The sequence below is a fragment of the Malus domestica genome, chromosome 09 (assembly GCF_042453785.1).
Source record: "Malus domestica chromosome 09, GDT2T_hap1".
NCBI lineage: Eukaryota > Viridiplantae > Streptophyta > Magnoliopsida > Rosales > Rosaceae > Malus > Malus domestica.
This window is the reverse complement of record NC_091669.1, coordinates 30,436,889-30,454,272: the sequence shown is the minus strand read 5'-3', so window position 1 is coordinate 30,454,272 and position 17,384 is coordinate 30,436,889. Positions and strand designations below refer to the sequence as shown.

The 17,384-nt window shown below is 34.6% G+C and overlaps 2 protein-coding genes and 1 long non-coding RNA gene across 4 annotated transcripts; 1 reads left to right on the top strand and 2 right to left on the bottom strand.

Moving 5' to 3' along the window:
* Positions 1-787: 787 nt before the first annotated feature.
* LOC103431504 (mannan endo-1,4-beta-mannosidase 2-like) lies at positions 788-6,672 on the bottom strand. Its single transcript, XM_008369664.4, has 5 exons — positions 5,721-6,672; positions 4,732-4,929; positions 3,358-3,480; positions 2,413-2,624; positions 788-1,427 (listed from the first exon to the last, which is right to left on the bottom strand). Exons 1-5 carry the CDS (start codon positions 6,111-6,113, stop codon positions 1,022-1,024), a joined length of 1,332 nt encoding a protein of 443 aa, XP_008367886.3. The 5' UTR covers positions 6,114-6,672; the 3' UTR covers positions 788-1,021.
* A 7,593-nt stretch (positions 6,673-14,265) lies between these two features.
* Positions 14,266-15,965, bottom strand: LOC103431503 (uncharacterized). 2 transcript variants are annotated; one of them, XM_008369662.4, is made up of 2 exons: positions 15,124-15,965; positions 14,266-14,815 (listed from the first exon to the last, which is right to left on the bottom strand). In XM_008369662.4, exon 1 carries the CDS (start codon positions 15,668-15,670, stop codon positions 15,158-15,160), a length of 513 nt encoding a protein of 170 aa, XP_008367884.3. In that variant the 5' UTR covers positions 15,671-15,965; the 3' UTR covers positions 14,266-14,815; positions 15,124-15,157. The 2 variants fall into 2 exon arrangements, with proteins under 2 accessions (XP_008367884.3, XP_070683514.1); XM_070827413.1 differs by lacking the exon at positions 14,266-14,815 and adding an exon at positions 14,836-14,893.
* A 342-nt stretch (positions 15,966-16,307) lies between these two features.
* On the top strand, positions 16,308-17,381 carry LOC114827040 (uncharacterized). Its single transcript, XR_003776311.2, has 2 exons — positions 16,308-16,408; positions 17,097-17,381. It is a non-coding gene; the product is annotated as an uncharacterized lncRNA (long non-coding RNA).
* The last annotated feature ends 3 nt before the right edge of the window (positions 17,382-17,384 follow it).

Below are 17,384 nucleotides of genomic sequence, written 5' to 3'. Positions count from 1 at the left end.
AAAGGAGGACAGTCAGGTCTTTGGTAATGTAAATGGCACTAGGACTTGGCCTAGATTGGCAAAACGTAGCTTCATGTTGATGTCATTTGCTTTGCATTTCAGATGTATGAAAGAAAAGTACATATTTATTTATTGGTGTTGAATTGCAGGACAGAAATTGTGTTTAGCCATTTTTTACTATTCATTTCATTAAATTGGGGTTATGCGTCCGACGACATACATTAAGAAGATTGTTAACTTGTTCGCACTCGATTGAAGTTATAAGTCAACAATTTCATAATAAGACTGGATTGTATCAAATATTCAATTGTGTCGTGTGGCTGAGTGGATGTTCTTAATTTCTGATTTAGGGGTGGAGCACGGGGGATGTTAAATTTTGCTGGAGCTTGGTGTTTTATGCCAAATTTTTGTGTAACCGGTCAACTTTAACATTTGAGGAAGAAAAACTTCATTCTCCTGTTAATGTTTCTTCTGTATATGCACTAGTCAAGCAGGAGTGAGATAGGAGCACGGGAAAATAATTTACGGTGACCAGTCGTTTTCGTGTGATTGCATAGCAAAATGCTGCATAACTGCATCAATTGACGTTCAGAAGATGACATCGCACCAGAACGAAAGCGGTTGGATAAAAATCAAGACCGCGGTAGTCTGTAGATATCATTACAAGAGAACTAGAGTTTTCATAGAGAGCTATCAGACCTATCCAGTGCTTTAAAACACAGTTTCAGGACTGCAGATACCATTTCTTACAAGCAAAGCAACCTAATCAATAGTTCAAAAGACTTCCTTTGGCTGTTAATCTGTACTCTTTCATCACGTAAAGCTTTCGATAACATCACAATTATAACTTTTTCTATAACATACAATTCCTTCAAGATGAAATTACATCTTCCATATGCTGTGGGAAGAATATAGTACACAGTCGAATCTGCATCTCTCCTTTAAGCACCGTCAAACCGTAAATATATAACCCCAACCCTCCCAAGGAATTGAATTTTTCTGCTGACAAAAAATAAGCATTTCACTTTCTTTGCGAACACAAGTCTTTCAAATTTCGCTGTTGTTGAGTTGGTCCCTTGAGTCTAGCCAACCTGCATGATTGTTCTACTATTATCTTATACTCAGACGGTCTTTTCCACGGAACAATCCCAAATTCATCATTATACTCGTCCATTCCTTCAACGAGAAACTGCCAGGCTAAAGCACCTGCTCCAGACCGGTTTTTCTTGGCAGATTTGTATATCACGTCTAAAATAGTTTTGTAAAACCTCTCACGCTGAGATGGTTCAAAGTCCTTGTTCTGGTTTGACAATCCATACTCAGTGAACATGACAGGTTTATTCAGTTCATTGTCCCCGTCTTCAATGTGAGAACGCATCCACTTGGAGACAAATTTGAGGTTCTCGTGAAATTCTTCATCATGGAACCTACCCAAAAAGTGAGGATGAAGTGAGTACTGGTTAAATGTACCATAAGGAATGTACAAGGGCAAACATCCTTTCACAAAATTAATTTATTACAGACATGAGGCTGGGAGCGCTGAACTAACAGATAGAAAAGACGTAATTACATTCTAGAATGAAACAAATGAAATAAGAGCACATGAGATGACTAAACACTGAATAAAATCTAAAATAGACTACATAATATACTCTTGCCAAATAGTTAGAGATATCATGTTAAATTTGACCACACATTCAATCATGAATCCACATAGTCAATAATTTGAATTGAAAGTACAGAGAAAATGAACATGTTCCTATGCTTATTATTATTCTCTCAGGGTCCGTTTGGTAGGCTGGATAAGATTGGGCCTTAGGGATAGAATTGGACTGGCAGGGACTTGTAAGAAAGGACTTATTTACCCATGTATAAGGATAGGTTAGATATCCCATGCTATTGTGGATTCCAACATGTCTAGTCATATCCATCTCACATTTTGACACAACAAAGGACTGGACTCAAGTCCATTTTAATTGGTCACAACCTATCCCAACCAGCCCACCAAATAAAGCCTCAGATATCATTAAATTAGTTCATTCTTTTAAACCGTTTCAAAATATGAATGACGAGTTGTATCACTGTACATCTCACCCGTTCATATCTAAGTTAAAGATTTAGAGAATGGCACTTATTTCAATAAAGGTCCTTTTTCAAGATTTGAATTTTAAAAAAGGTGGACTTAGATCCAAGGGTTAGCATGGATTGTTTGCTCAGGTGAGCTGATCTGATAAGACCCAAGTTAGGGATATGCGGCATGCCTCTCCATTATGTAAGATGCATATCTGATTATGTAGAGAAGGACCATCCATGCAAATATATATGAGATTTCTAATAAGTTGGTAAGATCTGATTTCCCTCATATCGACTTGAGAAATTTCATGCAATGTAAATCAACATGCAAATGCTTACCAATGGTCAGGGTAGATATGAACAGAGGCGAAATCAATATTGGGGATCTTGGAGTTGCGAATAAAATCTGATCCAAGTCTGGATGCCCACATTTCCGGATTTGCAGTCAACCTTTTAGGGCTTTTAGGACCATAAAATCCTTCAAGGCCCACGGTCAGTAGGTGGTTCTTGTCAATTGCTTTCACAAAAGCTGACATTTCTTCTATCCAATCCTGCAACAGTATAACATACAATTAACTCATGGTCTAATAGGAGAGGTTACAGAGACCCCCCCCCCCCCAACCCCACCTCCCGCCCCACCTCACCCACATAATAAATATTAAAGATAACAACCCCTTAACTTGGAAGGAAAATATAATAATTAAGAACCGTTGAATTATTAGAATACGAAGCTCTTTGCCCAAGGTAAGAGAAAGAAAAATTGGTAGCAGTAGTTTTCTAATCTCTACTAATTCCTATTATTTTCCTAATAGGGCAAATCACAAAGAAATCCCAAGCAAGTTAAATGATGGTTCCACTAGAATAGTGGTGTCTAAAATCTAATATATTTCTGACTGAATTTCAGGGGAAATGAGAGTATTTCTGGGAAAGCAAGGAATCCATCATGCAAAACCAAGTAATTCCTACTAAACTGGACTGGACACCATTCCCTTCTCTGGTAGGCACAACCAATGCAGGCGACCTATCATATCCCTCTGGATCAGCAACAAAGACAAGTAAAATTAAAAAGAAAAAAAGTGTGTTATTTTGCCCACAAAACATCAAATTTTACACATACCTAATTTGGTTCCACAAAAAATTTAATTTAATTTAATTTAATTCTCGTAGAAGGATATATAAAATGCATATAAGCAAATGAAAAGATCTCGTGGCAGTTTGAATTAGTACATTTATTCTTATTTATTCATAATTGTAAGAAGGCAGTCTCAATAGTTGAAAACATACTTGGAGAGTGTCGCCTGAAGCATCAGTTATGCAACGAGGTTCATTTATTAATTCCCACGCGAAAATGGTAGGATCATTTCTATACTCAATTCCATTGAGAGTATTCTTCCTTGTTAGGATAGTCTGGAGGAAAAAAGGAAATGAATTAGAATCGGTTATAAACTTATAAATCATCACAGCACCAAAATTGATTAAAACAAAGATTCTTGCGGTTTCTGTTATTTCAGAGAAACAAATCACTGAAGGAGAAGTAATGGCCTATTCAGGATACCAGCAAGGTACAAAATCATTTAACTCATAACAATCAAACACTTTAGAATCCACAATAGTTAAATATGCCCTGTATAATGTTATATTTACAAATGGCTACCAAAATCCAGAGACATCACCTGTATCTCATAAATCTTAAATGCCACAATCCTGTTAATGCTTCGGTGCTTTAAAATTCATAATTTTCCTCAACTTCATGTGATCATGAGTTAAAAAATATGGCACTCAGATAGATCCTTCCATTTGTATCTTAGTAGGAACAGGGGAAAGCGAAGGATAAGAAAGCTAGAAAGGTCAATGAATGAAAGATATTTCAAGTCCTTCTAACCACATGACTCTGTACGAGATCCAAATGGAGATTTAGTACAATCTTTCCAATTGATCATGATATTCAGAGGTTTTGCAGCCTTACTTGTTATGCCTAGTACCAAAAAGCTTACGTTACATTATGTGTGACCAAATGTTCAGCAAGTAAACCTAGTAGTGTTTAGTACGTCATCTTGGCAGCAAAACTTTGTCCCCGTACCCTGCCTTCATGGCAACATAAATACTTCTGGGTGAACTGAAGTATCCTATGAAATATTGGGACTCCCAAAGTTTAACCTCATACCATATTTTGTTTCTTCATTTCAAAATATAATAAATGTAACAATGGCATACTATTAATAGTTTTCTACTCATCAACAAGAAAATCTAAGATTATGAGAGCATCTCTAATCATGCTAAAACTGTCAAAATGTTATTTTAGGAGCTCTCTAAAAAAGTGTACTCCAACCTTACTCCCTGGTTTAGAGAGTTATAACTTATAATGACTAAATAATTAGCCAATAGGAATTAATTATTTATTTAAAACAATTAGCATTAATTATAGAGAACCACTACGAGCTCCTTTCTCCCTCCCTATATTTAGGAACTCCTGGATGAATCCCTATCTTATGAGGTGGATAGGGAGCATAACTGGAGTTGATTTTTTTGAAATCCTCCCTAAATTCTACTTAGGAGCTCTTTTAAGGAGCTCATTGGAGATGCTCTGAGCTATAACAGTATCATCAAAGAGCAGTGCAACATTTTGTTCCTGGGAAGTAAAGCAACAAACAAAATTACCTTGACATAGTTCTTGAAATAATTGCGAATAGATGGATCGAAGAAAAAGGAATCATTGGAAGCGCTCAAACCAACACCTTCTTCCCAAGCCCACTTTACATACTGAGTCTTCCCGCCATATGCTTGCAAGTTATTAACTAAGCAAAGGAGCAGCCTGATGCCCTGTTGTCTAGCTTCTACAATGACATGATCCAAAGCCTGTCACCAAATTAAATTGTTATAACAAAGAACAAAAATATGGAGAAAGAACATTAACAAATGGTACTTCTAAAGATAACAAAAATAATGGTAAAAAATAAATGGTATTCATAGGTACATGCCATGTAGCGTGGACACTTTCAATTAGCCTGGCTTAAAAATGTATTATGAACAGCAATAATAGAACATGTAGGGAATTCCACTATATTATTCGTTAGGTGCAACCCAAGAAGTTGAAAAAATAAGGCAGAAAGCATACGTAAATTTTACTACATTATTGTCCAAAACATTTTGTGTTATGTCTCTATTGTTAAGAAACCCCTAAACATGACTTGATGATCTTCCAATTGCGCTACATTCCTGAACGCATTAATCAGTATCACAACATATAAAACTTTGTCTCAACCCTCTTCTTGTGTAAATCCCACTTTCAGAAAGCAAGATAATCTCTTAACAAGGAATCACCTGACCTGACCTGCATTTAGTTTGGGCAAAAAATGATCATTTACCGTCTTAGTTATATGGAACTGTAATTTTACTACTTCAGTTGCAAACCTTCACTGATAATACATTCATGTATAGATATGACAAAACATGATCACCACTTGGGTAAACCCCAAATTGAAGCATCCAAACAAGTACAAAGAGAAGGTCAGAACTCGATCGCATTAAACAAAGTCTCGAAATTTATGTTCAATGAACTCCTAAGCCGAAGGTTTCCCACATAACAGCTATCAACATTTGCAATATAAAACAAAAGAAAGGGAAAATAAATGGATTATGAATAAGACCTTGAACACTTCCTCATTGAAGTGACCAGGGGAAATCTGGAGGGCATTGTACTCGCCGTCGTTAAACGCCCAAGTCCGGCAGACAGTAAGGCCCATTTTCGCACCGGCTTGCAGAATTTTCCGGACCCTCGGCTTTCTATACTCATCCACACTTTGATCCATCAACCAGTAAGAATTCCACCCATTAATGTAAAATGCCTTGCCATCCAACATGAACTGAGCCCCATTCCTCCCCACAAAACTCAACTTCTTTTCGTCGCTAACATTAGAACCCAAGTTACCGAAAGACAAGTAGATGAAGGCCACACAGGACACGAATCCGAGAATTGGGTAGAACAGACCATTTCCTGCCACTACCATTTTCTTCTTCTTTGCAGAGTACCTTAAGATCATAAAAAGCCCCAAATTTTGGGCAGATTTGAAGAATTTTTTGACACCCTTTTGGCTAAATTTCAACAAAATCCTGAAATTATTGGTACCCAGATGAGATTATGATCCTCAGACCCCAGATATGAACACCCAGATATTTCTGTAGTAAAAAAATGTATACTGGTGTCCTGATATATAAGTGGAAAAGGAGAAAAAGGAAAGTTTTATGCAACAAGGGTGGAGGAAGGTCTGAGGGCATGTGGGGAATATGGCAGAGAAATCAGAGCTAACATGTTCAACCAAGAAAGCAATAGTCAAAAATGGAGAAATATTATCAATGGAAGGGGAAGAGAGAGAGAGAGAGACTGGTGGGTGTGTGGTGTGGTTGCAGTGTTGGTATCAAGCTGTTTGCCGCCTGGTTGTGTTCTGTTTAGATCTGAGATTCTGAGATACCTGATTTCACTGCTTTTCTTGAATTTTAATCTTTCCCTGAACAAGTTTGTCTTGTTCAATTTCAGTCTCACCTACTCATAAAAATATGAAAACAACTCCAATTTACAAAAAGAAAAAGGGTCAAAAGGAAGTAATGTTACATGCTCACACCTCACCTTATTACCACATTAATCGAAGTTTAGTAAGCGGTGAATCGATCTGGTGACTAGTTTCTTTTTCTTTAATTCACTAAGTACATGTTTAAAGTATCTTTTTGTATTGAAATATTTAACTCGTTGATGATTAATCTAAATTTATCTTTTGACAAAAAAAAATGTACTTGACATTTCCCATCATTTCAAAGTAAATCAGTGCAAAATCTCGTTCATAATTTAAAAAAAACTAATCAAGTTTCAATCTCTATGATTTAGATTGTGGCAATGATTTTGAACTTTAAACTGAAAAAAAAAAAAGAGTTGATTTTGAACTTCTTAGATTGACAGATCCCAAAGATCAATCATGTGATATGCTTTCTTTATATTTGTTTGGTGCATTTCTTTGTTTTAATACTTTTTCTTTATATTATTTTGAAGAATCCACTACACCAAACCATTTAGAAATTACCAAACAAAAGCTTCCTATAATATTAATTTGTTTCCCAAATCAAAGCAGCTAAACTGGATTAAAAAAAAAAAAAAACTAATGAAAAGAGTTTGAAAATTTTGAGTTTTAATGATAAGGACAAAATAAAGGGTAAAGTAAATAGTACCAGGATTGACTTTTTAGTGTAAAAATGTGGTTTTTCGTTAAAGTGAATAGTACCGGGTGCTTTTCGTTAAAGTTCCCTTAAAAAAAAGGGGTGTGATATCCATACACCCCATTTTACTTCTCACACACCCTTTTAATTTTCGACCGTTGGATCGAATGAATTGAAGAAAATCAACGGACAAAAATTAACAAGGGGTGTATGAGAAGTAATTTAAGGTGTGTGGATAGCACACCCAAAAAAAAAAGGAACTGACTTGGCTGCTGCTTACATCCAATCCCAGTTGGACATGTGCCTAAATTTTGATTCTTCAAAAAAAAGAGATCTCTCCGGATATTGCAATTGTGGGTAATTTTTTAAGGAAAGAGATCTCTCCGGATCTCTCCCACGAAAGGCCCCGAATCAAATAATCCGGGCTTTTAAAATTTGATTTAACGGTAAAAAATTATTATAATTTTTAGGGTAAACTGCCAATTTAGTCCCTGAATTATCACCTTAGTGAAAATTAGGTCCCTAAACTATTTTTTCAGAAAAATTAGTCCCTGAATTATAAAAATCTGCCAATTACATCCCTAATGTTATATTCGAAGCTACTATATTCAATTTTCCATCAATTTAAGTCACGTTACTTGCATGTGATACACATTGAAGGCTAGATTGGTAGTTTTTCATAAAAGAAATAGTGTATGGAGTTAACTTTGGAGGAGAAATTGGTAGTTTTTCATAAAGAAATAGTGTAAGTTAACTTTTAAGGGTAAATTAGACATTAAATTCGCAACATATATGAAATGTTAAGCACTTATAAACAAGAAAATGATGGTATTACATTCTAAAGTGTGTCAAGTGACTTAATTTGACGAAAAATTAGATAAAATAGCTTTGAATATAATAATAGGGATGAAATTAGCAATTTCTAATGAATTTAGGGACTTATTTTACTGAAAAAATAATTCAAGGACCTAATTTTCACTGAGGTGATAATTCAGGGACTAAATTGGCACTTCACCCTAATTTTTAAGGGATCAAAACAAATGGGCTGTTGGATTAAATTACAAGCGGCCGGATCATTTGATCTGGGGGCTTTTGTAGGAGAGATTCGGAGAGGATCTCTTTCCATTTTTAAAATCAGTAATCTAGTGAAAAGGTTTGTGAGTAATCTTTATTACAATGGTAGAAAGGTGTTGAGTTTTTACATGATGACTAGGTTTAAACTATGTCGGTGTCTAATCTAATAAAATATATTGTTTGATAAAAGAAAAATCTAGTGAAAAAAATATAATAAGCAAAACAGTTGTAAAATGTTGGTGTCAAGTTGGAACCAGGATCCTCTCCTGGGCAATTCCTTAGGGATCATAGGGATCCCGCAATTATGTCCGTTCATCGTATATCGTCCGGTCATAAATCATTTAAAATTTAAATTTTAAAATTCAAATATGAATAGTACCTGACGAAAACTGACTGCACGTTATAAAATGAACGGACAAGATTGCGAGATCCCTAGGAAATTGCTCAGGAGAGGATCTTGGTTCGTCAAGTTGAACTCTCCAGATATTTAGAGTCCAATGCAATAGTGCATGAACAAATTTTGGACACAATTCCTCCGATAAACAAGGACACAGTTTTCCTGAATGTCAGACCCGGTCATCTCATCACCCTTTATAGAGGCGGATTGTCTGCCCTTTTGTTGTTTGGGTGCACTTTCTATCCTCTTCTATTTGTGCGGTCACGGTTAAGTCACGTTAATATTTTATGGGGTGTGATATCCACACACCCCTTTTTTTCTTTTTTCACACCTTTTTGGTTTTCGGCTGTCGGATCGGATGAATTGAAAAAGATCAACATACAGAAATTAACAAGGGGTGTGTGAGAAGTAAAAAGGATGTGTGGATAGCACATCCCTATTTTATATTCTTATTGATTTTTGTCTTATTATATTTATAAAAAAAATTAATAAAATTTTGACGTGATTTAACCGTGACCGTACAAAATAGGAGGAGATGGAAATGACACCAAGTAGAAGGGCAGACAATATGCCTCCCTTAATTATATAATGTCAGGTACAAGTTGCATTATATTTGGTTAAAATTTAGTAATTGATATCATAAATGTTGGTGTATTTAAATGAGATTTTGAAGGTTTTATTAAATGGAGTTTTAACAAAACACTCCCGGTACTGTTCACTTTTAATGAAAAACCACATTTATACATTTTCCTGGTACTATTCACTATACCTTTAAAAAGGGTTTTTCATTAAAAGTGAAGTTTTTTTGGATTTTCGTTAGTTTTCATTTTATTAAATTTATAAATATAGGAATTTTGATGGAGTTCAATTGATTTGTAGAGATTTCATGTAAAATTTTGATTCAATTCTTTCGAAATCTTAGAGGAAGAGCTGAGATTGTGAATGCCTATAATAGACTACAAAATCTTTTCAATTCTCTCAAATTCCTCAATTTAAAAAAAATTGAATAAATTCCTAATTGAATACACCTAAAACATTTTAAACTTCTTTATAATCATAATTGAATAGATTCAATCTATGAGAATTTAAATAAACTATCTTAAAATTTTAGTTGAATACAGATTGAATTCACTTAAAATCCCAATTGAATACTCTTATATGCATTAAAAGAATTAAAATCTCTCAGAATTCATATTGAATACGACACTGAAATTCGCCGTCAACACCAAACAAAATCTAAACAAATGGAAATAACGAACGAAGCAAGTTGCGAGGGTTCGAATACCGGTTAGATCTGCCGAAATGAGGTTTAGCAGCACAAGCTAGTGCCTTATCTTCTATTTTTGGTACTAAAAACAAGAAAACAATTTGGGAAAATTGAGATTAAACACAAATATAGTTTGTTTTAGCTCTCTTTTAATCTCCTTACATCTCCAATCTTTGGTAACGTGCATTAACCCCCTAACACTCTTTACGTAATGTTTAAGATTGTTAGTGAGTGCTACCATTAACACTCGCCTATTCTATTTTTCCATTCACCTTGTATGTATTTGTCATAAATAATTACACTAATAGGTGGGTGAAAAAATAGACCAAGTAGATGAGTATATTTACACTGTGAACAAACCAAAGAAATAATTAAACGAAAAAGTGATGATAGGGCAAAATTGAGACATTAAAGAAGTTGTTGGAGAACTGTAGAATACAATAAACCAATTTAGGGACTAAAGTGAAAGACTGTTAATTATCAAGGCATTATTTCTAATCATATTTATTCAAGGCTGCCCTATAGGAAGGACAAATAGAGAGATGTTTTATATGCTTTGTTTCTTATGATGGAGTTGGTAGATGCTTTGTTCTCTCATTGGAAAAAGTCCTTGGAGTTCAAGAATGTAGTTGGAGGTTCTTTTCCTTTACCAAAAGGAGGAAAAAGAAAAGGAAGAATGATTCCTTACTTCTTCCTACTTAATGTGCTTACGTTGGCTAAAATTATATTTGTTGAGTATTGGATTACTCATGTGGGTAGTTAGATCTTTCTTTATCGCCTATTTTATTTTGGGAATTGTTATTGGTATTCCAAAATTTTCATTTTATACTCCAAACTTTCTATATTTAGAAAGAAAAATACACTTGTGAGAAGTGTAGAACGAGATTTTTGGAGTGCCAATAACACTTCTCTTTATTTTGGATTCAAATTTATTACTAATGTAGTTTAAAGTAGAAATATCATTTGTATTTTAAAAAAAAATTATTTGTTTGCTCCTAATTAATTTATTCATTTTTTTGTTAATCTAAATTATGAGAAAGAACTCAAATTTAAACACAATAGATGAAGTATGCTATTCTAATTAACTTCGCTGAACTCAAATTTACATTCCAATTACTAAGTGGGCATGTGTGGTGAGAACTATTCTTAACATTCTTCCTCACCCACCTTTTAATAGAACTTTCATATAAAAGAAAAACTAATGAAAATAACTTTAAAACTTTGAATTTTAACCAAAAATCATCCTATAATTTTATTTAATGATAAAGATAAAAAAAACAAAACAAAGCAAAACAAAAAAAACCTAACTACGCGCGTGCAATTGCACAGCGTTTTTCCTATATTTTGTTTGGTTTGGTGTGCTCGTGCCTTTTCCCAGCTTATGTATTTGCTTCTATGGAGTTTTTTATCCATTTAAAATGTATGCCGCAATCTTTTAAAAAAAATTACTAACATTTGTCTACACACTTTATGTGTATGAACATATTTTTTTTAGAAAATGAAAAGGAGAGAGGGAGAGAGAGAACGTGGGAGAAGTGAGAGGTTTTTGTTTTTCGTTTTTTTTTTAATATTGGAGGTATTTTAACATGAGGCTTCAATAAAAAACAATAAAAAACAATAAAACTTGAACATGTAAAATTACATTATTACCCATCATTATTTTTGTGTAATAGAAGACTAAGTAGTTTCCATCCTCTTTTGGTTGACAAAAAATGTTTTATTAATTAATAGATATTTATGTAGAGTGATTGATGGCAGAAGAAAGGGATTCATAAAAATAAAAAAAACTTGCAGGAGAAGGGGGTTTTTGGGAAGAAAATAAAAAAACATTCGTAGACAGAACTTGTGGAGTTCATGAACATAACATAAGGAACTCCAAAAACAAAAACTTTGAGTTGTGAACCATATGAATTTTCAATTACATCCGGTTCTAATTGGTTCTTTGTTTGATTAGAAAATATAAGAAATTAAAAGAGTTCAATATCAATGACACACCCCGATCCTAGAATCAAGACGTGGTGAGTTTCCAAAAAACAAAATTGTGAGAGAATAGTAAACCCAAAGTGGACAATATCGTGCTATGGTGGTAGAGCGGGCCCGGGAAGTGGTCCGTCCCTGGCCGGGATATGACAATCAAATACTGGATAAAAAAAGAGACATTATTTATGAAATTAGGCCAAGAAAGTGACAATATTTATGAAACTGTATCAATTACTATACACTATTTATGAAACTGGACAATAACTAGACATTATTTATGAAACTGTATCAATTACTATACACTATTTATGAAACTGGACAATAATTAGACACTATTTATGAAACATGACCAAGGACGAGGCATTATATATGAAAGTGGATCAAGAACTAAGCATTATTGATGAAACTAGATCAAGAATGTGACACTATTTATGAAACTGTACAAATTATTATACACTATTTATAAAACATGACCCAATAACTAAGTACTATTTACAAAAGTGAACCAAGAACTAGACACCATTTATGAATCTGGACAATAAATAGTGTAGTACCGTTTAGTTTCATAAATACTATAGTACCGTTAAATTTCATAAACAATGTAGTACTGTTTCATAAATAGTGTCTGTGATGGACGCGCGAATCCAAGAGCGTCAATTTTTATTTATTTATTTTTTTTATAATATTAAAATTATGTCATTTTCATTAAAATTTAAGCTATTTTGTACCTTTATTAAAAATTAAGGGTTTTTCATTAAAATTAAAAAAAAAATTCATTAAATAAAGTTATAGCATGATTTTTTTTATTAAATTAAACTTAACCCAAACCTTTTTTTTAAAAAAAAAAAACTCCCTAATATAAATGACAAGGTTATTTTTTTGTGAAATAATCTTTCACCAAATCCACCTCATCAATCAATCTGGGCTCATAAAATTTGATCCAACGGCTTAAGTTGAGAAAAATGTTAGGATCAATTGAGTTCTCGCGCATGTTAATTTTAAAATTTTTATTATACACTTCCCACAAAATTTCTTTCATCCTAAGAAATGTGTTAAATTATTATTTTATTATATATTGGGCTCCACTATTACCGTCTTTAATAAAAAAAAAATCTAAAAGTTATGAATTATGAGACCTCACACATTAAATAACAAAATGGACTCATCTTTATTTGCTGTAAAAAGGGATTGCTGGAAAATAAGAAATCTAATAACTTAGCTGCCATGTCAATTATAGCATCTTCCATAGAGAAAACCTTGTCCTTTAGTCTTAGTTGTCGTGTTTGATATAACCTTTAGAGATACTCTAAACTGTAATAACAGTTCGGGCTCCAAAATGATAGACGAAAGCTTTCACAGTTATGCCATCTCGAGGAGATGAAGGGCAGAAAATCAATCTTCTAAGGACTCAAGTACACAGAGTCATCCTAATCCAATCTTAAGGCAGAAGACAAAATTGAAATGAGGCCTTTCGAATATAAATTTGAGATGCATCAGATTAAATTTAGGAGAATAAGAGATTTTTTTCTTTCTCTTTCCTCCGAATCTAAAATACAATGAATGATGAAAGTTTTAGGTTGCAGTTATTGACACTCCATAAATTTCATTTTGCACTCCAAACTTTCTATATATGAAGAAAAATACACTTAGAAAAACAGTGAGACTTTCGGAGTATCAATAACAACATTCAAAATTTAAGATATATAATAAGGTGAGGCTCAAGGCACATCCCTTGTTTGCCTTGCCTCTAGACCGCCTCTACGAACACAAAGGGTGAAGTTTGTACTTGTATGATTACAGTGAATTGTTTTTTTACTGGAAAAGTGTTCAACTACGTTTCACCAAGGATTAGAGTTTTTACCTTGTTGAATTGGATTCTAGTTTCATATATTTCCACAAATACTTCGATTTTCTTTTCCACTAATTATCGATTCGGTAGTAATCTCTCGGTAATAGGTCGGGTCAGTTTTTCCGGAACCAAACAGCAAACAAGCAGAGACTGCTGGTTACCGTATAGCCTGTATTCAACTCCACCTCCTCCTAAAACCAGTTTTATACGACTGGCTTGGTTAAGTTTTGAAAAGCTTGTAAGTTATAAACCTTTAAAGGGAAGAAGGAACAACAAACTTCCATCGTCCAAAACTCTCAAATAAAAGACAACGGAATACCACTTAGTGTAGGTTAAGGTCTTCTTCTTCAACTCACCACGTCCCAGTTCATACGCTCTCAACACTAGAGTTAAACACAATGCATCATTACATGTCGCTCGCTTTTGAAATATTTTTTTGATTCAAACAACATTCAAATCCAATCTAAAACTAGAGAGCGAGAGATTCGAACTTGTATTTGTGCCTTCATACATTTGCTTCCTTCCACAATCAACTTTTCAGCATAAGTCTTTTTTTTTTTTTTTGGGGATGAAAGATCGATACAAGTTTCATTAGATCAAAAGTGGTTTACAAAAAGGCGGAGATGACTGCCATATGACTGGGATATATTCTCCTCATCAAGTGTCTACAACAAAAATAGGAGGATTACCAGAACATACACAAATGTAATCTACACTTAGACCATAACGAACCGAACGATGAACGAAATTGTTGGCTTGGCGACGGATATGGGTACATGTAACTTCAGTGATTGTCGGGAGCAAGGACTTCGTGTCTTCGATAATCTGTCCCATCGGATACAGGTTAACCAAAGGGTCCTCAACGCCAAAACAATCAGAAGCGAATCACATTCAATCGAAAAGGTCCTCTAATCGCCATGGCTTCCGCCAGCAACGGAGATAAGACATCTTGAAAATTTGCTCATTGCGGCTGCAAAAACCCCGGCATCATCACGCACAATAACACTGACACCTCCAATTCTGTGTTATATATTTGGCCATAAAGTTGCTAAATTTGGGAAGGATGTATGATATATATATATACACACACACAACAAATAACAGTCAGATACCAAACTAAAATCAAAACAAGTAAATGTTACAACACAGGGAGGGAGTCAGAGATTTTTACCCTTTCTAATCTGAGATGTTGAAAGTAAAATAGTAAAAATAGCATACAAAGTTACAAAACCATGGCTTCAAATTGGGGGAGGAGATAGGGAAAGCAGAAAACTTTACCAAAATCCAAAACCCCAACAACCAAATCAGGCAATCAGTCAATCACCTCACTCCCATTCCTCCTAAAAAGTGCAAAATACCCCAAAACAGCGCAACCAGCAGCCACCAAGTTCCCTTCCTTCAACAAAATCCTCATCACAATCCCAACAATCTCTCTCGTAATCTTCCTCCCTTCCACCACCAACGCCCTCCTCGGCTTCCCGAAGAAGGCCAGCAGAACCACGATGGCGATCCACGTCACCAGAGTGGCCGGAACCATCACTGCAAGCGCCGCGAACATCGAAAGCAGCCCGAATACCACCCCCAGAAGCACCGAGGCGTAAAGGGCAGGCCATCCGTACGACGACGAAGACGACTGGGGTTGCAATTTGTACCAGGAGAGCAAGGATTTGAGGAAGTTCCACGAAGAAGTCAGGAGGATGGCGTACACTAGCACGAATATACATACCCATGTTCTCCTTTTGCTCATAATTCTCAGAATCACCGAGTAGCATGATGATGGCGGTGGCGGCGTTTCTTGCTCTACTTCTGCAGTGGTGTCCGCCATTGAAAGAGGTTGGTATTATTCTGAAAAACCCTGTGAGTTTTGGGGTGGGTTGGTTTTGGGGATTTTATTGTGTCTGAGTTGATGATGGAAAAACGTAGATGATGGGGTGAAAAAGTGGATTGACAATTGATACTCGCACTCGAAGAGCGTGGAGTTAACTTCCATACAATCATTGATGCCGTGTGAGGAGGGCGTGTAGACGCGCTCCTTTTGGTGTGAATTGCAAGTGTAAAAGGATTTACATGCCCAAGGCAATAGAGCCTTCATACGAAAAAGGAATTAAACGTTAAAACTTGATTTCTTCTTCACTACACGTGGTGAATTTATAGAATTTTGAGATCATTATCAAAACTGTTAATATTATAGCTTATTCCGTAAAAATTATTTTTACAAAATATCAATAATAATATTCCTGTTGTACTGTAATATGTGAATGACTCACATGAATAGTTGTTACTATTCATCCAAAGAAAAATCAGATGAATTATTATTCATATGAAGAAAAAAGGATGGATTACTATTCATGCACAACATTTCATTATTCATTTGAGAAAAAATTGTTAAGTGAATAGTGTTTCTATAATAATTTTTTGCCTATAAAATGAGAGCATACGGAGGAAGGAAGAAGTGAAAAGAAGAAGAAAGAGATAAGAGAAAAACATACATAGGAAAGAAAGAGGAGGAAAAGGAAGAGAAGAGGAAAGAAGAGAGATGCAGAAGAAATTACCAGTGAACCAGGTTAGAAAAAAAAATAGTGACAGTTATTTTGTACTCCTATTATTTCAGATAATGAAATAAAGTACTATTGCTGCCCCGAGGATGTAGGCACACTTGCCGAACCTCGTAAATATCATGTCTTATTTACTTTATTCCACAACACATATATTGTCGATTTTACAACACGTTATCAGCACGAGAAGCTCTCGTGTCGTTGGAAAGCACAACGCCATAAATCTGGTGATCTACCTCTCACCTCTGTCGGCTGAAATCTCACAGATTAATCTTTTCATTTCATCTTCATATCTCTGTATGACTTATTTTCTTAAAGTAAATATACATTTGGTTATATAACTATTATCATTATTATTGGCAGAAAATCTGGCAACCATGTAAACATCTTATGAACTCCAACTTGTTGACCTCGGATTGAGATACTTCGTTCTTGAAAGTTATTTGTCCGCCCAGTACATATAACATATCAAATTTTCAAAAAGTTCCAACGGTGTGATCGTCGCAGATGTTTGAAACACCAACCCAGTTTCTAATTCAACAGAAAGCTGGACAACCATCTTATGAGTACCAAAACTCATTTTTTAGTAGATTAGATCGAAATTGTTTATTCATGAAAGTTGTTCGGTATCTTCCTTTCCATATCATACTAAAATTGGAGCCAAATCTAACTGTTTGATCTTCGCATAAGTTGCAGGCACTACTCTTGACTCCAAAATTTATGGGAACTGTTTCAATTTTTTCGAAACTCACCGGAGGAGGAACACCAATTGGGACTTATTGTTACTATTACTTCATGGGTAACTAAAATGACTTAGAACTGTGAAATGAAAATAAAATAAAAAGGATGAAACAAAAGAAAGTGGCTGACAAAGAAAAAAAAAGAAAAAAAAAAGATGGAGACTTAATCATTGCCTTTTTTGTTTTGACATATTTATGTGAATGATGCTGGTTTAAAGCTATCACAAGTTCTATTTATTTATGG

What these genes read in the sequence shown, in the direction of transcription:
- LOC103431504 (XM_008369664.4), bottom strand. Translation starts at nt 6,113, where the DNA reads ATGATCTTAAGGTACTCTGCAAAGAAGAAGAAAATGGTAGTGGCAGGA. An exon ending in CTTCAGGCGACACTCTCCAA is followed by an intron (nt 2,625 to 3,357) that starts GTATGTTTTCAA and finishes ATACTGTTGCAG; the next exon opens with GATTGGATAGAAGAAATGTC. An exon ending in CATATCTACCCTGACCATTG is followed by an intron (nt 1,428 to 2,412) that starts GTAAGCATTTGC and finishes CTTTTTGGGTAG; the next exon opens with GTTCCATGATGAAGAATTTC.
- LOC103431503 (XM_008369662.4), bottom strand. Translation starts at nt 15,670, where the DNA reads ATGGCGGACACCACTGCAGAAGTAGAGCAAGAAACGCCGCCACCGCCA.